A 24,125-nucleotide genomic window follows, 5' to 3' on the forward strand; every position below is an offset into this window, starting at 1 on the left:
CCTTCCTCCCACTTTTGCCCACAGGCCACAGAGGAGCGCTTGAAGAAGGAATCCAGCCGCAGCCTCCAGATCCAGCACCAGGCGCACCGGCTAGAGCTACAGGCCTTGGAGGAGAAGGCCCAGCAAGAGCTCCAGGGAGAGCTGGAGAGGATGCAGGCTCAGCAGGCGCTGTTGCTAGGTACGCGGCCGGCTGTGCACCCAGCAGGGTTCACACGCGGAAACCAGGGGCAGCAGGGGGCCCAGGGGTAGGGGCCGGGGTGACTCTCCCGGCTCTGACACCAACAAGATGTGAGATGTGGGACAGGTTGCCCTCAGCCTCATTTTCCTTTTCTATAAAGTGGAGTTACACTTGTCCTTCCATCATAGAAGCATTGTATGGATTTGATGAGATATTAAATATAAAATGCTTAGCATATAGCATGAGCCCAGTGAGTGCAGATAATATCATCGTCATTGATGAACATAAGCCAGATCTCTGAGCCTTCGTGAGAGTTTCCTGAGATAACCTCAAACGCTCATTTCTGAAGATTTCTGCAAATTTGGGGACTTAGGCCCCCAGGCTCCTTGCTGTTCCCTGTCCCCGCATTATCCCCAGCATGAAACTCACCTCCTCTTCAGTTTCTACAGCAAAAACCTGTCACACAAAGCATTCTAGAAGTTTCCAGAGGCAGTAAAGAGCTCCAGAGCTAAATTGTCTGAGCTTGAAGTCTGACTCCAGTGCTCACTAGCTGTGTGACCTCAGGCGAGTTACTTAACTGCTCTGTGATGCAGTTGCTCATCTGTAAAATGGGAATAATAATAGTATCCACCTCATTGGGCTGTTATTAGAATTATGTGAGTATATACATGGGAAGAATAGAGCCTGGTACATGGTAAATGCTATGTAAATGTTCACTGTCATTATTGTTGAATATTCCAACTTTGCACGGCTGACTCCAAGGGCCTCTCTCCATTTTTGTAGATCATCTCTCTCCCTCATTTTCTCTTTTACTCTCATCTTCTTTTTCACTCTTAAGAGCAAGACCAATGCCCTCCTTATTTCATGCCTAGCATTCAAGACCATATTGACCTTTTTTTTTTTTTTTTTTTTTTTTTGCGGTACGCGGGCCTCTCACTGCTGTGGCCTCTCCCATTGCGGAGCTCCGGACGCGCAGGCTCAGCGGCCATGGCTCACGGGCCCAGCCGCTCCGCGGCATGTGAGATCCTCCCGGACTGGGACACGAACCCACGTCCCCTGCATCAGCAGGCGGACTCTCAACCACTGCGCCACCAGGGAAGCCCCATATTGACCTTTTAAAATATTTCTTCAATCCCAGACAGGGCTCTCCTTAAGAGAATTCTGGGAAGAGCATTTTCTTTACCTCCATAAGTGAATAAGTTCTACCTGCTGCTTGGTTGAGTTTTCATTATACAGTATGTCCTGTTCACTTGCATGTCAGCACGTCAGCTCTGCACGTTTCTGGATGAAGGAGAGAGAGAGAGAGAGAGTCCCACAGATTTCCTAGTTAGCAGCTACCCTGGAATGAGGCGGCCGCGTGGGAAATGCTAAAGTTAGCAGCATCTAAAGGAAACGCGGGCTTCACTGGTATGAAGCATCAGAATACATTAAACTTTTCTATGTGTTTAAATACTGTCCTTTTCAGAGAACCTTAGTAAACTTATGGGAAATCTTTTACAACTGATACGCTTTCACAATATCATTAATTTTCACTCTAAACATCATTTAATTGTTTTACAAATATATGTTGAGCACTTGCTTTGTACTACAGCCTGTACTGGGTATCTTATGGCCTCTAGGATTATTGGAACAATGTTTCAAAAGTAATTTGCAATAACTAAAATACGGTCTCAGAAGTCCATAATAGAAAATAAAGTATCAAGTTTACTAGCACTTGAAAATCATCTTCTCTTTAAAATTTAATAGCTCGGACTTCCATGGTGGCGCAGTGGTTAAGAAACCGCCTGCCAATGCAGGTGACACAGGTTTGAGCCCTGGTCCGGGAAGATCCTACATGCCGCGGAGCACCTAAGCCCGCGCGCCACAGCTACTGAGCCTGCGCTCTAGGGCCCGTGAGCCACAACTACTGCAGCCCGCGCGCCTAGAGCCCATGCTCCGCAACAAGAGAAGCCACCGCAATGAAAACCCCGCACGTGGCAACAAAGGGTAGCCCCCACTCGCCGCAACCAGAGAAAGCCCGCGCACAGCAACAAAGACCCAACGCAGCCAAAAAATAAATTAATTAATTAATTAATAGCTCACTGAATAGTGTCTACTCCATCAGAGAATATTCTTTTTGAAATGATTGTTTTCTTTGCCTTTTGATCATGCTGGTAAGCGTTACACTATCAGAAATCACCTACTAACCTCAGAGGAGAAATTCGAGTTTCTGGCTGTACTGGTCCCTGAGTTAAGGAGGGCATGTACATTTCTCCTGAATGATTCTGGTTTTAATCATGATCCTGTTGGGATGACATGCCATCTCCCACCTTCACAATCCAGCTGGGACCTTACATCCGTGAGAAGTAGAACCTGTGAATGTTTTGTCTCCTTAAGTATTGGCACAAATATCAACATTTCCGATTTGAGACCCGCACCCCCAGAAGAGGCCACTGGGTCATTTGCTAATTCCCTGTTCTTCTTAGTTTTCTGACTTGGTGCTGAGGCCAGGTGTTGCCTCGGGGTTCAGCTCTGGACCCAGGCTGTCCCACCCTGACCCACCACCCGTCCTAACTAACCAGCAATGGCGAAGCACGTGGTCCCAAGGGAAGAAGAACCATGGAAAGTGTTGAATCCTGACTCTACCGCTTATTAGCAGGGTGGCTCTGGGCTACTTACTCAGCTTCTCTGAGGCTCTGTCCCCTCGTCATAAAATGGGAGGGATGAGACTGGCTAGGATGGTAGTAGGGCCTAACTGGGCACAGTTTTCAAGGGTTTAGCACATTTAGTGCTCTGTACATGGTATTGTTGTTACTGTTCTCTCGAAATACGTAAGCAAGTTTGGGGAACTCGAACCAGCGCCTGCAGCAGCTCCCCACTGCAGCCCACCCCAGAGACTGTGGTCCCTGCAGAAGAGACTTTGGCCTCACCGTGCTCCTGACTTTCCGATGCTCTTCCTTTTGCAGAGGCCCTGAGGCAGGAGCTGGCGGAGCAGCGGGCTGCCTGCTCTGAGCATCAGAAGGACTTGGAAGCGCTGCAGGCTGAGCTGAGGGCCCCGGGCAGTGTGGGCAAGCGACAGGCCGTCAGCCAGTGTCCAGGGGATATCGAGGACTGTGCCAGCACTGCAGAGGTCAGCACCCCTGCCCTGCCCATGCCACACCCTTCTTGGAGCAGTGTCAGGGAGAGGCTCTGGGTGCTCGGTCACCCCCTGTCTGAAGGGGGAAAGACCCTCTCTTTCCACAGGCCTGGAGGGGACACGATGAGCCTGCAGGCTCCCATCTTTGGAAAGCAAAAACAAGTTTTAAGTGCAGCGTGTTATTTTAAATGCAGATGCAGTGGGATCTCAGGGTGTTGGTGCCAGACAGGGTCCGTCCTGTAGACCTACAGAGAGTTTCTCAGAACACCTCCCCAGACAGACTCCCTGTCTAGACCCCCCTGTTCCTGTGAGGGCAGGTGAGCTTGTCACCAAAGGTCAGTGCTGACTCTCCTTGAACTTTCTGGTCAGACTCGGCCCATCATCCCCCTCCTTGCCCTCCATAATTCCTACCTTGCTGGGTAGCACAGGGACCTCCTAACAACCCAGGCATCTCTCCCTAGCCCGCCACATACGGCTTCAGGTATTCATCTAAAGTGCATCTGTGTAAAGCCTTCAGTGGCTCCCTACTGCTATGAGAATAAGCTCCCAATGGTCAGTCTGACATTGAAAAGCCTTTACCCACTGGCTGCATATCCCCCTCTGCTCTAAATGCAGGCTCTGCATCCTGCCTCACTGCCTTTGCATATGCCCTGCCCCCTGCCTGGGACCCCTTCCTCCCTCTCCAGTGCCCAGCTGATCCTTCAGTGCCCAGTCGATCCCTCCATGCTACAGGCCTCCCCTCCACACCCGTGACCTCTCTACCCTATTCGCTCCTGGAGCACTTCCTGTTGCAATAGCTCAGCTGGCACCCGCCTCTCCTGCCTGTCCTGTTGGAGACCCGTCGCTTCATGGATGCCCTTGTTTCCTCGCCTGGACTAGGCATCCTTTGAGAACAAGCCATGTCTGCTTCATCTCATCCCCCAGCCCCACCCCCAGTGCTCGGCACACAGCTCCACACACAGTAGAGTCTCCACCAGGGTGTGCAGACAGCCACGATTAGTTGGTGTCCCAGACCTGCTGAAGATCGCAGGAACATGGGGATGGTTCATTCCAGATTTTGCTGGTACTGAGAACCTGAAGACGATTTCTATGTTTAATGAGAATTATTAACAAGTGATGTATCACGATGAATTCAGCTCGGTTGGTAAAGTCTAGCAGAGGGAAAACAGAATATGATTGATCCATTAAATGTTCTAAGTTGGTGGAGGACACCTGGACCTGTGGAAGGAGATAGGGGGAGTGTGGAATGGTGACAGCTGGTGGCTGGAGGGCCCACTATTGGGCCCTCTGCAATGAATGACAGACTTGCCTGAGGGCTATGGATAGAGAACCCGGGCTGGGCAGATGAGACAGTACCTGGTCATCCACATCCAGTCCTCACCTACACCTCACTGGAGGGAAGCTCTGAACCCTCCGGGAGGAACAGCAAGGCCCTGGGTGATATCCCACACAGAGAAGAATTATATCCACAAGAAGTAACAGCCCCAGGCAGCAGGAGTGAAAGGGGGGTGCAATGTCAGGATGCATTCCCAGCGTGGCCACCACTGCAGGTAAGTGGTGTTGCATCCACTGGGATCTTCTGAGGAGCCCCATGAAATAATTCTCAAAGCTGTCGCAGCCAAGTACAGAGGGGGATGCACTTATCCAGCAGCTTCTCTCTCCCACTAGTCAAGGGTGGTCCCACGGGACTTTAACCAGGCTCTTCAGGTCGTGCAGGTGTGAGTGCCAGGTGGTGCCCATGGGCATCCCACACTATGCAAACCCCAGGGCTGGAAGCAAGAGGTACAGGGCCTAGGCCACACATGCTCCCTGTGCAATGCTGTCCAGTCTTTGGAAGGAACAGATGCACAAACCTTCAGGCATGTTTGCATGGACTTGAAAACTGCTACATTCACTAATCGGGGATTAACCCTGACCCCATTTAATGGTGGATATCAGTCTTTGTATTTCTGTCGGAACCACTGACATTCAAGCATCATTTCGCAGCAAGCATTCATTTGGCACCTGCTGAATCCCAGCCACTGTGCTAGGTGCTATAGGATTGGGAAGATGAAGAGGAGATGGCTCCTTCCCGGAACAGCTGCTGGTCTGGTGGAGGAAACCAGCATTTCAACAAATCAGTGCACTTCATTATAACCTCCACACGGAGAGGATCTAGCTCTCAGAGAAGAGAAAGCTTGTCGCCTCTCCCCTGAGGGGTTAAGAAGACATCACCAAGGCAGGAATGGTTGGGTGTGGAAGGCACCCTAGGTAGAGACGGGCAAGGGCAAGTGCGGGGCAGTGGATTACAACTGTGGTGGCCTTAGAGTCACCTGGGAAGCTTTTTCAAAAGACACAGGGCTGGGATGTACCCAGACCCGCTGTATCAGAATCCTGTGAGGTGATGTGACAGATTGTTATTGTTCAGCAAACATTCACTCTCCCCTTCCTCTGCCCTGTGTGGTTTTGCCCCAAATTCACATGTTGAGGCCCTAACCACCAATATGATGGAATTTGGGAATGAGACCTTTGGGGGGTAATTAGTGAATTAGTGTCCTAACAAGAAGCAGCTCAGAGACATCCTACCCCCTCCCCCCCCACTCCACACAGGTGCAATGTTGGGCTTGTTTTAATTTAAGCCACATTCTTGGCTCACCGGCATTATTAGACTCTTTGAGGCCCACACTTGGCCAACTCTCAAAGCAGAAAACTTTAAGAGACTAGACGTGAGCTCCTGAATCAGGAGCCCGACTTGGGTTCCAGGCTGTGTCTTTGCCGCGGCACATCTCTGGCCCTTGTCTGCCATTGCGCCTCCTGCAAACGGCTCTTCTGGCTGCTTTCTCCCTAGGAGGGGGGCGGTCGGGGCCAGGCGGGCTCCCCGACGAGCAAGGGCGCCGCCAAGCAGGAGCCCAGCGAGGGATGCGGCCTCTGGGAGGAGAACTCGCAGCTCCAGGAAACAGTGCGGCGGCTGCGGGCCGAGGTGGAACAGCAGCGGCAGGAGGCGCTGCAGCTCCGCGACCAGCGCAGGTAGTTCTGCGGGTCGGGGCTTCTCTCCTTTGCCCCTTGGCGAGCCTCTGGGATCTAAGATTGGGTTGCACCCTTGGCATCTTCCCAAAGAAAGGTCTCCCAAGTACGCCAGCACTTCACTGATGTTACTCCTTTGACCCATGGAAAGTATCAGTGGTCTAGGAATTCTAGATCTCGAAACGCCTAGGGTTAGCCCTGAAATGGGGGGAGGGGTACCCTGTTTCCCTACAGATCAGAGAATCTATGGAATCAAACTTAACGATGCCAAAAGTATCCTCAAAACTAGCCTTAGGGAGTCAGTGCAGTGGAATAGTTAAGACAGTTCTGTTTGCTCTTAACTAGCTGTGTGACCTTGGGCGAGTCTGCGAATCTCTCCAAGACCCTGCCCTTACCTGTAAAAAGTAGAAAACACCACCCCTTCTCAGGGCTCTTGTAGAATGCAGTGAAATGTATAGGAAGATGCTTAGCACTGACCCTGGTACTCGGTAAGTTGTGGTGGCAACTCTGATTTCCTTGTCCAGGCTGGATAGCCCTTTATCAAGTCCTGAATTGATGGCCTTTTTTTCCCTGGCTGAAAAGTTTATAACTACAACTTTAATTTCATTAATAGATATAGGACTTTTCAAGTTATCTGTTTCTTCCTGAGTGAGCTTTGGTAGTTTGTATCTTTGAAGGCATTTGTCCATTTCATCCCAGAGTTTGAATGTTCCAGTCCCTGGCGTAAAGTTCACGTGAAAGTAGGCCTGAGGCTCATCTGAGAAACAGCCATGAATCCACCTGGCCAAGGTGGAGCACCTTAAATTCAGTTAGAGACTCACCATGTGACACTGGAATAAGGAGACTGGACCAGAGTAGGGGCTCCTAACCATTTCCGATTATAGCCCCCTCCAGGTGAGGAAAACGATGTCCCTCTCCTGGAGAAGGATATCATCACACAAAAATATGCATGTACTTTCAGAAGGTGTCAGGCCCCCTGAGGCTGGTCTGAGGATCCCTTAGTGCCCCACCCCAAGGTTAAGAAAAGTGATAGCTGATGGTCGAACATACACTTTGTGCCACGGGCTGTTCTGGACATGAATTAACATAGTTCATCCTTTCAATAACCCTGTAAGGTAGCCACTGTTGTCAGATGGAGAAACTGAGCAGACCGTAGCTCGCCCAAAGTCACGCAGCTAGGAAGTGATGGGGGAGGCCGCGGAGGGACGCAGGCAGCCTGGCTCTAAACAGTGTTCTCCTAATCCCTCTCCCATCCTGCCTCCCCACCCTGGACCGCTGGTCTCCCAGCTCAGAGTCCACAACGTTTGGTAATTCCGATACAGAATCTCAGCCTCCAGGCCTACCCACCTCCTCCAAGTGAAAGGAGTGCTTTCTGGGACTCCTCTCCTGAGCTCTCCTCCACCCCTTCCCCCAGAAGGCTGCCCTTTGTGCTCAGGTTTCTCCTTCATGGAATGCTGGGGTGGAAGGTACTGAGAAGAGGTTCCACAAGCTGGACCCCACAACGCAGAGACCCCGGATCTCCTTCCCACTGTGTCCTGACCTTAGATTCTGCAGGCCACCCAGCAGAGTGGGGAGAAACTCCAGTGCCCTAGAGGTTCAGTCCCTAGAGCCTGGACAAGCCCAGCTGTGCTTCCACCCCGCCCCACAGGCTGCTGGAAGAGGATCAGCAAGCCCAGCGGGCCCGGGAGGTGGAGATGCTACGCCAGGAACACCGGAAGGAGATGCAGGCCATGGTGGCCGATTTCAGCAGCGCTCAAGCGCAGCTCCAGGCCCGGCTGGCTGCCCTGGAAACCGAGTAAGTGAAGACTTGGCCCCAGGTTGGAAGGGACTAGTAGATGTACCGTTTTATTAGGGGGACCTCATCCTAGTGTCCCCAGGACTCTCCTAGTTTTTTTTTTTTTTGTTTGCGGTATGCGGGCCTCTCACTGTCGTGGCCTCTCCCGCTGCGGAGCACAGGCGGGCGCGCAGGCTCAGCGGCCATGGCTCACGGGCCCAGCCGCTCCGCAGCATGTGGGATCCTCCCAGACTGGGGCACAAACCCGCATCCCCTGCATCGGCAGGCGGACTCTCAACCACCATGCCACCAAGGAAGCCCTCTCCTAGTTTTAGAACTAGAAGTCCCGAGTTCCAGAAGCGCCTCAGTTCCAGGCAAACTGGGATGGTTGGCCACCCGTCTTTTTATGAGACTGCATTCCTGTCTTGTGCAGGGTACTGGGAATCTGTGAGGAATGAGCATGGTTTGACCCTCACACACAGAAGAAGATCAGGGCTACTTTTTTATGAGCATTTCCACCTTCTAATGTGCACCATCTCATTTAATCTTCACATCAGTTCTTCAGGGTGGAAACCATTATTCCCAAGGATTGATTAAGAAAGCAAGGGCCCCTCGTGCAAGCATTCATTTATTCATTCAGCAAATATTTGTTAAGGGCCTACTGTGTGCCTTGCACTGTTTTAGGCTCTGGAGTTACAATGGGAATAAAACAAAGACTGTGCTCTCATAGCGCTCACAAATTCTAGATGGGGATTCTGACAAAGAAATAAGCAAACAAATATTTAACTTCATATCAGGTAATGAAAGTACCTGAAGGTACTAGAAGGAAAACAGGATCAGTGTCTAGAATGCCAAGGGTGGGCAAGGAGGTGACATTTAAGCAGAAAGAGGAGAGGAAATGAGAGAGCCATCTGGACAAAGAGCATTCCAAGCAGCCCGAACAGCAAGTGCAAGGGCCCTGGGGCCCGCCTCCCAAGACCAAACAGCCAGAAAGCTTAAGTGGAATGAGTGAGAGAGTGATGATAGGAACTGAGGTTGGCAAGGTAGCTGGGAGGGGTGGAGGAGATGCTGCACTGAGCAGGAAGGGGTTTGGGTGTATTCGGATGGAGTGCACTGGGAAGCCCTTGTAAGGCTTTGAGCATGACTGACATGGTCTGAGATACCTTTTAACAGGGTCACTTCTGACTGCTGAGAGGAGAAGAGACTGGGAGGTCGGGGTTAGTTACAGGGAGATCAGGGCAAGCAGCACTAAGTAAATTTAAACGTCGCCTGTCTGACCCTTAACTTGTGCTCTTAAAAACTGTCCTCCACTGGCTCCAATACGAAGCAAATCATCCAGAATCTGGAGTGGAATGTTTTACCAGCTACTGTCTAATGGGTTCTTAGCACGTGCTGGGCATGCATGATCTCACTGAATCCTCACAACCACCCAGTTTCACACCCATATTAAAGAAGGAACTGAGTCTCACGGGCAAAATGCCCAAGATTACATAGCTAGAAAAGAGCAGAGCTGGGATAAAAGCCCAAGTCATCTCACCCCAAAGCCCTGGCCTCTTATCAACTACAGTCAGTAGATCACCGGCAGCCCTCACCCTCTCTCGCCCACCATCTGGAGGTTATTTCTCTCCAGCTTCACACTGAAAGGGCGGTGGTACCAGCTGCCCTGCTGCTTTGTAGAACTAGCTCATGCCATGCTCTCTGGCTGCCTGCAGGTGGGGCGGGAGCCACATCTGTACTGGCATAACCTGCTGGCCTTGGTGTGGGTGGGGACCGTTTCCGGCTGAGGCCTCTTCTCCCAAACTTCGCTGGTTCTTGAAGCCCCACTGAATGTGGCATCAGTGTGCACACACAGGCCTTTGGGTCCTGGGCCCTACAGAACCTGGGGGAACTGACAAGTGTCAGAATGGGAGTTGCAGTCCTGGGCTCCACCTTGAGCTCTGCAGCCAACTCACTGGGTGGCCCTGGGCAGGCTCTCTGGGCCTCAGTTTCCCGTTTGGTGAACAGAGAGTGGCCAGCCAGGCCAAGCAACATAGCAGCGTCCCCATCATGTCCACCTCTTCTCCCTCCTTGCGGTTGAGTCATTGCAGCATGGTGGCTAACTGCATGCCTGCTCCAAACAGACTGAAAGATTCCGGAGAGAAGCCAGGGAAGGGGGAGTCGAGGCCGGAGGACGTTCAGCTCATAGGCCGTCTGCAGACCCGCCTGAAGGAGAGGGAGGAGATCATCAAGCAGCTCACGGTGAGGCTGTCCAGGGTATTCGCTTTAGCCTAGCACTTTCATGGGTGCCTAAAACTGTAATCCTGATAACCCCAAAACCACCTTACAAAAGGCCCTTGGTTATTTTCCCCTATTATATAAAAAAATACATGCTCACTAAAAAAAATTAACACAGGAAAGTAGAAGGCAAAAAAAAAAAAGTCACTCTCAAGTCCCACACCATCTGCCTGATGTTGGTATTGGTTTGGTTTTTTCAACCTACAGCATTTGGGAAAATCTAGAATGGTTTCCACCTCACACTCATGTCTCCTCACACTTTAACCATTGCTTTAGGCTTTTGCCCAGCCTTCCTGTGCTCCATGCTTTGGTTGAAAGTTCTCTGTAAGCCAGTTCCCAGTGGCTTACATTCAGCTCTGGGGACTTTGGGTGATACACTTGCTCCTGTCAGCGTGGTCCACGCGGGTCAGCTAATTAGCCACATCAGAAGACCAGCCTCTTCCTGCCATCTCTACCTTCACCACCTTGGTCCAGGCTCTGCTGCCTCTCATGCATGACGGAGAGTCCACTGGTCTCCCCACTCACTCCAGCCTCACCCCACTCTGTTGACCTCACAGCGACCAGAGTACTTCTATAAAAATGTAATTCGGACCACAACATGGCTCTGTTCAGTACCTCCTGTGGTTCCCTGTCCTGAGAGTAAAATCCATGGTCTTATGGTGGTTCACACAGCCACACATCCTCCCACAATACACATGCACACTTGTATCTCACGCCCATCCTTGTACCCTCCTGCTCCCCAGTCACGTTGCTTCATGTCAAGATAAAGACGAAAACTTAACCACCAACTGAAAATTAGATGATACTGATAAGGAATTGCTTGTTTGCTAAGTGTGACAAAGGTACTGTGGTTATCTTTTTAAAAAGAGTCCTTATCTCTTAGAAACACTTATCAATGTTTTTTTGTTTTTTGGGTTTTTTTGGCTGCGTTGGGTCTCCGTTGCTGCGCGCGGGCTTTCTCTAGTTGCGGCGAGAGGGGGCTACTCTTCGTTGCGGTGTGCAGACTTCTCACTGCAGTGGTTTCTCTTGTTGCAGAGCACGGGCTCTAGGCCCGCAGGCTTCAGTAGTTGTCGCGCATGGGCTTAGTTGCTCCACGGCATGTGGGATCTTCCTGGACCAGGGCTCGCACCCATGTCCCCTGCATTGGCAGGCAGATTCTTAACCAGTGTGCCACCAGGGAAGCCCTCAATGTTTTTACAGATGAAATTATACAACAACTGAAACTTGCTTTAGAAACAATACAGCAGGAAAGAAAAAAGTGGAGAATGACACAGGTAAAGAAGATTGGCCATATAGTGATTGTACCTGGGTGTTTCCTTTTCTTTGTCTTAACTAATAACTTTCTGCAGTAGATTCTGCTCAGATCCTGAGAGTACCTGGATCTCTGACTTCCCTAAGGCATTCCAAAAAAGCTCGCCCTTTCCTTCACAAGGGGTGCTGGGGACACAAAGGCCCCAGAAATAAAGGTGCTTCCTCAAAGCTTCAGTGGGTGGCAGCTCGATTCCCACTGACTTCCCCTCCCTTCCCTGGTCTTTCCTCCTCTCTGTAGTCTGCTCTCACACAGCCATCTTCCTTCAAATTAAACTCAGTGTGCTGGGTAGTTAGGCTCATTTAGACTCAGTTGTATTGTTTTTCCAGGAGGAGAGAAGATTTCACTACGCAGCATTCCCCAGCGCCGTGTCTCATCGGAATCGGTCCTTCTCTTTCAATCCTCGCCCAGGGTATTTGACCCCTTCCATGAAGGTAAATTGGTCCTGCTGGTTTCAATGCATTACATAATTCTGCTGGCTTTGTTTTTCCCAAAGGTAATGGCAGCTTATTTATCAATTGCCCAGCATTCATTTAGACAAATATTCATTGAAAATAAGACCCCCAGGAAATAGTCCAAATTATTAATAAACAGTATTTATATCTGGCTAGGCAGATTATGTGTTTTTTATGAGATTTTTTAATTTTCCAAACTTTTTATATATAAATGTGTCACTATTAATAATGGCTATATCTGGGTGATAGGAAAGAGAGAGAAAAGAGCAGGAATCCTTCACTGTAACTTTTTTTCCTTTTACAAAAATTTTTGGAATTTATTACAGTGAGAATATTCACGTCCAAATCTCTCATCTGCTATCACAAAATCCTAAAGTGCTTAAAAATTTGTGTTTTTTTTGTAACTCATAGGACAGTAAACCTAACCCAAGCTGAATTCATGTAAGCTCATTTATAACTTTTATATATAGCTCTTGGTGTGACAAAATGTAAGTTTCACTCCAGAAATATTAATGTGTTTGAGGACAACGTGGGCCCAGCTTCTGCTGGGGGTGTTATATAGCCTTTTAAAATCTAAAACAAGATTTTAAATTAAAAATCACATTTGTCACCAGAAGTTTTGGATAAGAGATTGTGAGCCTGTGTTTTTTTAAAGCACAAAGTGGATTGGAAGAAAAAATGCTTTAAAAACAAACATGTAAGTTATTGCCTCCTTGCTCATGTAATTTTGGTTGGGCAGGCCTTATCTACTTTTACAACAATGCCTCTTTGGGTGGTACTAACGGGCCTTTCCTTTAATACCAACAGAAAAAGAAGATGGAGGAAGTGCCCAGCCGAGTGGTCAGTGTGCCAAACCTCGCTTCCTATGCTAAGAACTTTCTGAGTGGCGACCTGAGCTCCAGGATCAACACTCCTCCGATAACTAAGTCACCCAGCTTGGACCCAGGCCCCAGCTGTGGCCAGCCTTACAAACCCACCCCATCTCTAGATGTAAAAACTGCCACAAGGTAGGGGGCCAAAGCTATGATTCCATTTTCCCATGGTCAGGAGGGAAATTAGTATTCCTTTCTGGTACCTGTTAAATACCCAGCATTTGGGCCAATACAAAGGGTAACGAAACAAGCCCTGCCTTGGACAAATTACAACCCAGCCGAAAAGGAAGATATGTAAGAGAAGGGAAATAGGTCATTCTTTAGAAGAGGCACTATTCCTGATACCAAATTCCAGAAAACTTTTTTTTTTTTCCCCATGGATGATTAGACAGGGGACATTGAATCACTTAGCTGACCACTTCAGAGCGGGTCACACAGAAGATGGACTCATCATCTGGCCTTGAGTCTGGATTCCAATTCTCATCCTTGTTGTTAGCTTGCTTGGCTTTGGGCAGCTCACCTGACTTCTCTGAGTCTGTTTCCTCACCTCTAAAATGAAGATAATACAGCACCTACCTCATTAGACTCATGTGAGACTGAAGGAATTAATCCATAGGACATGCTTAGCACAAGACCTGGCACAGAAGCATTCAGTAATTTTCCACTATTATTATTAAGGTTATTTCTCAAGATTCATTGTATAATCTTGTAATTTTAAGGCCTCTTAATCTGTGGGTTTGGTTGATCATGCATGATGATCTCTGATACTGCCTTATTTTTCCAGAAGCCCTTACAGCTTCTGGAAATGTGCGATTTCCCCTTTGTTTATTGATTCCTTCCTGTCCAGCCTTCCGTTCGTTCAGAGCAGTATCTTTAATTCTGGGCTTTGAAGTTTGCATTTCTGAAAGGGCCCCTTCTGAAATGTTCCTTTTCCAAAGGCCCTGCCTCCCCAAGGCTATTTGGACAAATGTGAGTGTGGAGCTGGAAGGACTTGCTGTCAGTCATTGAACGAGTCCAGCCCTTTGTGTCACAGCTGAGGACACTGAGGCCTGGAGCCCCAAGCACACGGTCTGTTAACTGCCAGAGCCAGCCTGACTGGCTACAGTTCATCTCATTATCACACACCTCTGTTTAAAGCTGTGTTCCCACTGTTTGTTTTAAAGATTTATTTTATTTATTTTTGGCTGCATTAGGTCTTAAGTTGCGGCACGCGGGACCCTTGTTGAGGCGTGCGGGATCTTCTGTTGCAGCGTGCAGCCTTCTCTGTAGTTGTGGCATGCGGGTTTTCTCTATTTTGGCGTGCAGGCTCCAGGGCCCGTGGGCTCTGTAGTTTGCGGCATGTGGGCTCTTGTTGAGGCGCCGAGCTCAGTAGTTGTGGCACGCAGGATTAGTTGCCCTGCAGCGTATGGGATCTTAGTTCCTTGACCAGGGATCAAACCTGCGTCCCCTGCATTGTAAGGCAGGTTCTTTATCACTGGACCACGGGGAAAGTCCCCCCACTGTTTTATAAGAAGCTTCACAAACGCAGTTAGAGACCGTATACACTGTACTTTCTTACCTACCGTCTCCCCTTTTCAATTTATTAGGCTAATTTCACAACCTCATTGAAATGCCAGAGCACATCAGATAACTTTTGAAGAAGCCATAAAGTGTAATACTGTATTGATTAACCATTTCTTCTTTTACCTGTTTTTGGAGGGGGTTGTTTAATTTGTGCCTGAAATAAACAGTACATGTTGCAAAATATGTGGCATGTGGGATCTTCCCAGACCGGGGCACGAACCCGTGTCCCCTGCATCGGCAGGCAGACTCTCAACCACTGTGCCACCAGGGAAGCCCTAGTATCTTTTTAAGAGTAAAGAAGCAGTTATCTTTCCCTAAAAAGATAGTAGAGTATTAAGTTGTTTACTGAATAATTTTCAAAACCATCTAAGAAAACGTTTTGTTTGTTTTTAGGACACAAGATGATGAACCAGCCCAGCCCAAAGAAGTCCAGCAGAAGCAGGGCTCAGCCCACCAGGAATGGTTTACCAAATATTTTTCTTTCTAAACTGATCCTTAAGCTGATCATAAAGTGGACATTTGAAACACATTTCTTTTGAAGCATCTGATTGAAGGAATGAACTAAAAAGCCAACCAACCAAATAACTTGCTTGTAATATGATCTACATACATAGCTAAAACAAATTCTTGCATTAACATTTCATACTGTTTCATTGTGACATTAAGATAAAACAAGCCAATGTTATCAGAAAGTGCCCATAGGGAAATATTATTGTTACTGATGACCTACCTATGGTATTTCTAGTGTCCATAAGACTGCAATCCGCATTGTGGAATATCAGACTTTGTGATTTCCATGGTCTACTTTTAAAGTGGTTTCATTTTCCTAGGACACTGGTCACCTTCACTTGAAAAGTGTTTCTATGTAAATGATGTAATTCCAAAATACACATGTAACCTCAATAGGTAGAGGAATAAAACAAAGCTCAAAATAACCAGGAAAGCCAATTTTAAAAAACCAAAGAAAACAAAACTACTAGGAATGGACTATAGCAGACCTTGGCACACTTGGATCAAATATTTTGACTTCCTAGGTCCAGGACATGAAGATGATTACAGAGGGCATAACAGCTACCTCAAAGGGGCTTTTTGAAGTTTAAGCAAAATATGGGTAATGATACTAATCGTGAATTGGAATTAAGCCTTGCCAGGATTTTTCTGTGAATAACTGAGCCTCACCCCATCATACATCTCAACTTCAATGACTGTAGCATCAACTTGGTCATTTGTGATAGTTTCTAGATTATTCTTTGAAGTGAAAGATCTACTGAACCTCTAGTCTTGCCTCATGGTGCATTGCTTCCCCACTGCATGGATGCTCAGCAGATTAAAGGGAACTGGGAATGGCCATTCACAATGCTGACCTCGCTGTCAGTCCACGCTGAGCTGTCTGACCCTCTGATGGAGCGGTGCAATTTGACAAGAGCCAGTACAACTTTTAGTGGTCAAAATATGTTCTCAATCCTTTGGTGCTGGCCCAGCAAGTGGCCCATAAACAGTTGTCTCTTCTATGCACCATCAAATCTTTGCTCTTTGAATAAAACTTTATAAACAACTGGGCAATAAAAATGGTTGTGATTTGTATTAATTTTCCAAAGAAAGGTGAAATTAGATGAAGGCTGAACTTGGAAATAGGAAGCGCACGTTAACCTCAGTCAGATCATCAATAAAACGTAGCTGCGGTGCTTTGTGACCGCCTAGAGGAGTGGGATAGGAAGGGTGGAAGACGCAAGAGGGAAGAGATATGGGGATATATGTATATGTATAGCTGATTCACTTTGTTATAAAGCAGAAACTAACACACCACTGTAAAGCAATTATACTCCAATACAGATGTTAAAAATAATTAATTAGAATAAAATAAAAAAATAAAACGTAGCTGCTCACGCACTTATGTCATTTTGAGAGAAATGCAATTACAACTCAGACTCACAATTTAAAAGTAAATTTACTACCTAATCAAAACATATGGCCCAATAACATAAATTTTTAAATATCACTGCTCCTACCCTCCCCCAAAAGTAAATGAACACTACACAAAATATAAACTCACCCCAAATAAAAGTCAACATTAAGGGGGCTTCCCTGGTGGTGCAGTGGTTGACAGTCTGCCTGCCGATGCAGGGGACATGGGTTCGTGCCCCAGTCCGGGAAGATTCCACATGCTGCGGAGCGGCTGGGCCCGTGGGCCATGGCCGCTGAGCCTGCGCGTCCGGAGCCTGTGCTCCGCAACGGGAGAGGCCACAGCAGTGAGAGGTCCGCATACCACAAAAAAAAAAAAAAAAAGTCAACATTAAGGATACTGCTGGATTCCTATAGCACTAGTTACTGCAGTACAGTAACAGTTATTACACTAACCTATGATATTATAATCCTCTTCCAACCTATTTACAAAATATCCTCATTCTGAGGTTCTGGAAGTGTTACATCGTTGCATTAGACTCCTCTTCTTTAGGTAGTTCAGTCTTGAAAAACAGCAAATTTACATATTTTTATATACTGCCACTGATAGGTAAATTATCATAAAAGGCCTACAACCAAAATCCTCATCCTTTGATATGCAGATCAGATCATACAAGCTTTTCCCCTCAGATCATACAAAATAATCTAAAACTGGAAACAGAGAGATAAACACTCATACAAAAATGAAAACAAGCAGCAAAAAACAAAAACATAAAAAGGAATCTGTAAACGGCATCATATTAACAGTCTTAAATTTTGCTAAAGACGATACACTTGGTTTACCAAAGCAATAAGCATTTTATAAAGTACTCCAGAAATAACGCTTATAAAAATAGGGGGAAATTTTTAGATGAGAGCGCAAAACTAAATCATCTCACTCTCTGGCAAAGAGTTCTCCCAAAATGTCATGTCTACAAGAAGTGAGGTTTGGCAAAACTGTGTCTGGGCTGACTCAGCCACCAGCTCATGTTCAGGTGGCTTTTCCTCAGGTTTGCTTCATCGGTGCAGGGATATTTGCAGATGCCTGCTCGAGGTAGGCCAGGGAACCCTGAGGGATGTCGGCTGGCTTTTTGTGCTGCATGTTGATGTCCTCCAGCACCTGCTGCCAATGTCTCAGTTTTGTTAAGTGCTTCTGGACCAGAGCATCCTTTCGCTGTAATTCGTTCCTCAGTTCCGAGACATCCTACAAACGAAAGCAATGAAGTCAGAGTAAACTCACAAAACATGAACATAGTTTCTGATTAGTTAAGAGCACTAAGAAGTAAATTCAAAACAGAGAACCAACTAAACCATAGTGGGCTGATTACTCTGCTTGGCTGCATACTTTGAATAACCCAAAACAATTCTTCTCATGAAAGATGCCTGCTTAACAGTTTTTATTTTTAATTCATGTTCTTTTAGTAAGTAATACACACATTACAAAATTCCAAAGTACCAAAGGACAGCCAAAAAGAAGTCAGTCTCTTTCCCATCCTGGTCTCCAGGCACTCAGTATATCTCTCTATCCAAAGGCTACTGTGAGAAGAATCTAAAACACTGAGAATCTGAAACATATGTTAACTGTTTTAAAAGAATCCACAGCCACTGTTCTATCATTTCAGATTATTAAGTGTTAAAATCTCATTTTCAAGAGCTTTTTAATGAGTAACAGTATTAAAATCCTATATTAAGACCTGGCCTTGAACACACCTAGACTGTCACTCAGGTATTCAAATCAGGAAATGATCTGATAATGGTGAATTGTAAGAATATCATCTTCTTACCATTCACCTTCCCAACAGCTGGTAGCAAAGAATAAAATGAACATTTTGACTAATTGCTCAGCTTGTGGGAGGAGTTATTTTAAAAACTGCTAAAAAAAATAATCATCCCAATTTTAGTATTTCCCACTGGGGGCATCACTGTGTTTTGGGCAGGAAGATTCTTCCCTCTTCCACACTGCAGGGGGCAGGCCCTGGCCCTACCCACTAAATGCCATTAATGACAACCTCAACAGACTTCCAGATACTCTGGTTTCAAACAACTGAGATAAATGAAATCCTGAGTTTCAAGAAGCCTGGGACAGAACATTTACTTTTTGGTTCCTTGAACAAAATTGCCTAGAGCCCTTCCTGTGTGTAAGGCACCAGGGACACACATATCAGTTCCTGTTCAAAATGAGCTTATCATCTACATTAATGGCTTTTCAACCTTTCAAGCAGAACCTTTTCTTTTTTTTTCTTAAAAGAAAATTCTTCCATGAAAGCCAGTGTATGAAATGAGTAAAAGCCGACAGCTGCTGTGTTTGAAGCACTGCTTTCCACCTCTGACCCCCAGGTCCAGGTTGTCATGAACACTGACAACCAACATTTTACATTCAAGCTATGAAGCCCCACTATAACTAATGGGCAAATGGAGCATCTCATTTAAAGCATGAATGGAATTTTGACAACATTTGCTCTTCCTTAAACTTAGGGAGAGAACTCAGCTTGTACCTCTTTGATAACTTGCTCTGGTTTCTGGACAGATAACTGCAATCTTTTTTGTAGGAAAAAACATTCTGTCTGTCTCGCAATATCTAGAAATTTCTGGATACACTGATCAACACCTTAAAAAAAAAAGACCAAAGTATTAAATTAAGGAAAACACTAGACACATATATCTCTCTCATAAATCAACAGTTGGAATATCAAAACAGCACCTTCTTGTAGATGTAATCGGGGATTTTAATCCTGTCCACAGCAATATTACTGACCTCAACCCCCTATGTGTTAAGCAACATTAACTAGCAGATAATCTGTGCTTTTACCAGGTGAATAAGAAACCGAACTACAACGCAAAAGTTCTTCTGAAGAAAGACAATCCAGAGAGTCAACAATTAACATCATGATTTCCAGTTAAAATGAAACATTTAAAACACAGTACAAAGAAATCAGAAGTACCTCTCTCGGGACAGAACTTGGGTGAGGAAGGGGAAGCAAAAAATTTAGTTCTTTATTTTTTTAAAAAGACACAGAGGATTTCTTTTTAAATTTACTTATTTATCTTTGGCTGTGTCGGGTCTTCGTTGCACGCAGGCTTTTTCTAGTTGCAGCGAGCAGGGGCTACTGTTCGTTGCGGTGTGCAGGCTTCTCATTGTGGTGGCTTCTCTTGCTGCGGAGCACGGGCTCTAGGCGCACGGGCTCAGTAGTTGTGGCTTGTGGGCTCTAGAGCACAGGCTCAGTAGTTGTGGTGCACAGGCTTAGGTGCTCTGCTGCATGTGGGATCTTCCCGGAACAGGGCTCGAACCCGTGTCCCCTGCATTGGCAGGCAGATTCTTAACCACTGCACCACCAGGGAAGCCCAACTTAGTTCTTTAAAAAGCAGTACACACTATTGGTCTTCTTTGTCTTGGTACCAATATGAAAAGCTCATTCATTACAAGTGGCTTATTATGAGTGACATAAGATGTCAATAAACTGAACAAAGAACCAGCAGTATATAGAGATTACAAAAATCTTATTCCCTGGAAAAGTTCTCTTAGGATACAAGCGGGACTGAAACACATCAAGTGTAAAATCAGCAATGAGGGAATTCTTACCAGTTCGAATTTCTTCCTGATCTGTACCATTGACATAATCCTGACTCACCAGAGAAGCAAAACAAGCCTGTGTGATCAAAACATATTACAAAAGAAAAAAATGTCATTCACACATCAAGAATCTTACTTTAGAGTAAGAAATAACTTCTCTTGATGGAAAACAAAGGCTGAGCCGAGTCTCGCGAGAAGACTAGGTGGGTGATCCAGGTAGCACCTCTCCCCATCCTTTTCACTTGGCTAATTCCCAATGCCCGCCTGGGTTTCATGTTTTCTGGGAAGCCTTCCTTGACAGCCATGCCCAGATGTGCTCTCAGAGTATCCCGGGTTTCTTCTATCAGAGCACTGATCCCACAGCACAGCAGCTGCCTGCTATCTATCTGTATTTTCCACTGCACAGTCATGAGCTCCTTGAAGGCAGGAACTGTTTTCTGTGTATTCTTAGCACCCAGGACAGGTCCTGACACATAACAGGCTCCTTCACTGTTTCACAAATATTCATCAAGCACTTGCTATCTGCTACCACTGGATTAGCACTACAGATACAATGAGAGGAGAGGAGGGCAAAACAGGTGTTCTCTGACTTCACGGAGCCTGATGTAGTGTGCTACAAAGAGCAGCAAGGCAAGGTCGATGCGGAAGTGATGTGTGAGCTGGGGGAGGGACCTGGAAGCCCAAAGAGAAAACGAACAACACAAGCAGAAGGTCTCTTGTGGCCAGAGTACGAAGAGATGGGTCTGGAGCAGAGACGTGAACATGCAGAGCTAGGAAGACCACAGCACCTCTTGGGCTATCCCCACAGCCACAGCTATCCACTAAAGGGTTTTAAGCATTAGAGTGCTGGTGGTCAGCTGCGGACTTTTTTCTACAGGGCCAGTGTTTCAGCAAGAGCTCATGATGAGAGCCACCTCCCCTCTCCGTGCTAGATGCTGCTCTAAAAGTTTCCTTTATGGTTTAGCCCCACCCCAAAGGCGTCTCATCCTCCTCCCAGACGGAAGAGATTTCTGTTCTTTAAATCTGTTGTCTCCAAACTTTTGAATGTACACCCCACCAGCAAAAGCATTTTGTCCATGCAGCCCCAATAACACGTTCATTTACAAACTATGTTTATCAACTACTCTGCTATTATATACAGTATAAAAGTCACACGACTAGGATTTAAAATGTAGAAAAGGTAATTCCAGTTACAAGTTATTTTATTTCCACACGTTAATGGCTCATCTTCCACTTTAGAGACCACAGGAAGCCATCTTATTTCTAAGCACTTATTTTGTACCTTTCCTTTGTCTGCTATCACTCCCCATCTTCTTTGGTACAGGGTTAATGCTTGAGCAGAACTCAGAGTTTGGGTCACCTCTGCCTCTCTCCTCACCCCCCAGCTTTCCTCCTCCTTCCTCGGCCCTGAGTACCAACTTCCCCATAGTAACTTTTTTTTTTTTTTTTGGTACGCGGACCTCTCACCGCTGTGGCCTCTCCCGCCGCGGAGCACAAGCTCCGGACGTGCAGGCTCAGCGGCCACGGCCCACGGGCCCAGCCGCTCCGCGGCATGCGGGACCCTCCCGGACCGGGGCACGAACCCGTGTCCCCCGCACCGGCAGGCGGACTCCCAACCACTGCGCCACCAGGGAAACCCCTCCCACAGTAACTTTAAATAACTCCCAGCTCCAAAGTCCCACTACTTTAGGACCGTTTAAGGGTGGAGCCCAACGGAAAGGATACAGGACATAGGAGTGGACGCTACAGTCCGGAGAGAATGAGTACGTACTAAACACGCAGGGACGCGGGAAAGGATACTCAGGGATGGAACCAAGGATGGGGTGGGACGGGAACAACCCACTGAAAACCTACAAGAGTCCCACGGTTGGGGGCAGACAAACTTCAAGTCCACGTGGCTCCAAAAATGTCAAGTTTAGGCATCTCTACCAGCCAACTAGAGGAGAATTCCGGCCACCATTCAATTTGAAGACTGATGCAAGAAACTAACGTGCAGGTATCGCCGAAAGAGAGAAGCTGCGCGCGCGCAGCATACGCTTCAGAAAAGAAGGGAGGCTGGGAACAGAGACGCCCACGTCTTATCTTACCTCGAACGAGGACTCCAACTCGTCCACCAAGGTACTGTTAGAAGTCCTCGGAACGCCTGGTGTGGCCTGAAGAAGCGAAGCCTGGGCCAAGAGGCCCGGCGGGGGTGGCGGAGGTCCCGGTGGCTGCCCGGAGAACATGCCTCCTAGTGGAGCCGCCATTTCTAAAATGGCGGCTAAGAGGCTCACTGCGCCTGCGCGGGAGCTGGGGCCGCGGGTCACGTGATGTGGATGGTCACGTGATGTTGTTGAGTGCACGTTGGCGTCTGTTGGACGCCCAGGAAAGCTATTGTTTGGTGCTTCGTGCCCTCTTCTTTCCGCTACGCAGGCAAGGTGGCTTTTGCTTTTGCTTTTTTAACTTGAGAATTGAAGGCTTTGATAGGGTTTAACACAGTTGTGTGAAGAGGAGAATCAGTAACCACGGTGGGGCGAGCCCTCTGGCGGAGTCAGGATATTCCTGTACCAGCCCCGCCTTTGCTCTCAACTCTTGAAATGACTTTGGCCCAGTTGCTTTCTCTGGGTTCGGTTTACCCGTTGGTAGAAGGGAGGTGCTCATCCATCCCACAGACATTTATTGAGAGCGCACTGTGTGCCAATTACTAATCCAGTCACTGTAGCGGGAATAAAGAGGAAACATGTCCCCTAAATTTTACTTTGGGAGATACAGGTAACAAAACCGGCTTAACATTATTGAGGCTCCCTGTCTTATGTGCTGGGAGCTATTTGCTTTAGATATTTATGGTTACATCAAAGAAAGTCACTATGCTAATCTTTTTTTAAAAACATTTGCTTATTCAACTTTTCAGAAGCTAAATATATTTTTTCATTATAATTAACTTTACAGTTATCATCGAGCATATCTGTTGAGCCTTCCATGTCCCAGGCTCTATTTACTGATCTGAGGGTTATAGCAATCACCCCAAGTTTCTGCCCTTGGAGAGTTTACCATTGTTTTGTGGGAGAGAGATCAATAAACATGTACATATATAGAGTGAAATCATGTAGAGATAAGTGCCAAGAAGGAAAATAAAGCCCAGTAAGGGGATGACTAATGTTGGATTTTATTAAGTTTTTTTTTTGGCTTCATTGGGTTTTCATTGCTGCATGTGGGTGTTCTCTAGTTGTGGTCAGCGGAGGCCGCTCTTCATTGTGGTGCAGAGGCTTCTCATTGCAGTGGCTTCTCGTTTTGGAGCGTGGGGTCTAGGGTGCGCAAGCTCAGTAGCTGTGGTGCACGGATGGGCTTAGTTGCTCCGTGGCATGTGGGATCTTCCTGGACCCGGGATCAAACCCGTATCCCCTGCGTTGGCAGGCGGATTCTTAACCACTGCGCCACCAGGGAAGTCCCAAGTGATGGATTTTAGATGGGTGGTTGGAGAAGGCCTCTCTCAGGAGATCTGCACTGGAGTGACTAAAGTTTAATTAGGAAAGTTTTCTAGACCGGGGGGGGCCTTGAAGAAGGAAACTGCCTGGCATATTTAAGGAGCTACAGAGAGGCCAGCAGGGCCAGAGTGAGTGAGGCAGGCAGAAGTAAGGAAAAAACAGAGGCTTCCCATTGCCAGTCAGGTCTCAGATCAAAAGTCACCTTCCCAGCGTCAGTCTGATTGGACCCACACTCCCAGCCATTTCACCCTGTTTAATTTTCTTTACAGCACTCGAACACTTACCTGAAATTATCTTTTTCATTTTTCTTCTTCACTAAGTTGCCTTGCAGACATGCACACAACACGCGAACTGGAAAACAAGATCTATGTGATCAGGGCCTGCCTGTCTTGTTCACCTGTATTCCCAACACCCAGAACTGTGCGTGGCATAAAATAGACATAATAAATATTTAATTGAACACAAATAGAATGCCATGAGGGAACTTAGTGTACTCCAGCAGTTCTCAAACGTTTTTGGACTCCTTTACACTCCTAAAAAATTATTGAGGACTCCAAATGTTTTTGTTTATGGGAGTTATGTTGGGCAATATTTACCTATTAATTA

General features: G+C 47.0%; 2 protein-coding genes across 3 annotated transcripts in view; one reads left to right on the top strand and one right to left on the bottom strand.

Moving 5' to 3' along the window:
- Positions 1-16,327, top strand: part of FAM184B (family with sequence similarity 184 member B) — a 114,311-nt gene extending 97,984 nt beyond the window's left edge. For both annotated transcript variants that reach the window (XM_082652778.1, XM_082652779.1), the window contains 8 exons: positions 25-178; positions 3,124-3,287; positions 6,121-6,299; positions 7,945-8,091; positions 10,191-10,308; positions 11,983-12,087; positions 12,916-13,115; positions 14,937-16,327. In XM_082652778.1, coding sequence (XP_082508904.1) covers positions 25-178; positions 3,124-3,287; positions 6,121-6,299; positions 7,945-8,091; positions 10,191-10,308; positions 11,983-12,087; positions 12,916-13,115; positions 14,937-15,030 — 1,161 coding nt within the window. In that variant the 3' untranslated portion in view covers positions 15,031-16,327. The remainder of the gene's footprint in view (positions 1-24; positions 179-3,123; positions 3,288-6,120; positions 6,300-7,944; positions 8,092-10,190; positions 10,309-11,982; positions 12,088-12,915; positions 13,116-14,936) is intronic.
- A 145-nt stretch (positions 16,328-16,472) lies between these two features.
- MED28 (mediator complex subunit 28) lies at positions 16,473-22,309 on the bottom strand. The gene is made up of 4 exons (XM_082652780.1): positions 22,143-22,309; positions 20,065-20,131; positions 18,980-19,092; positions 16,473-17,688 (listed from the first exon to the last, which is right to left on the bottom strand). The coding sequence occupies exons 1-4, from the start codon at positions 22,299-22,301 to the stop codon at positions 17,491-17,493; spliced, it is 537 nt and encodes a 178-aa protein (XP_082508906.1). The 5' UTR covers positions 22,302-22,309; the 3' UTR covers positions 16,473-17,490.
- Positions 22,310-24,125: the final 1,816 nt, after the last annotated feature.

This window comes from Grampus griseus (assembly GCF_964374135.1).
Source record: "Grampus griseus genome assembly, chromosome: 4".
Lineage (NCBI taxonomy): Eukaryota > Metazoa > Chordata > Mammalia > Artiodactyla > Delphinidae > Grampus > Grampus griseus.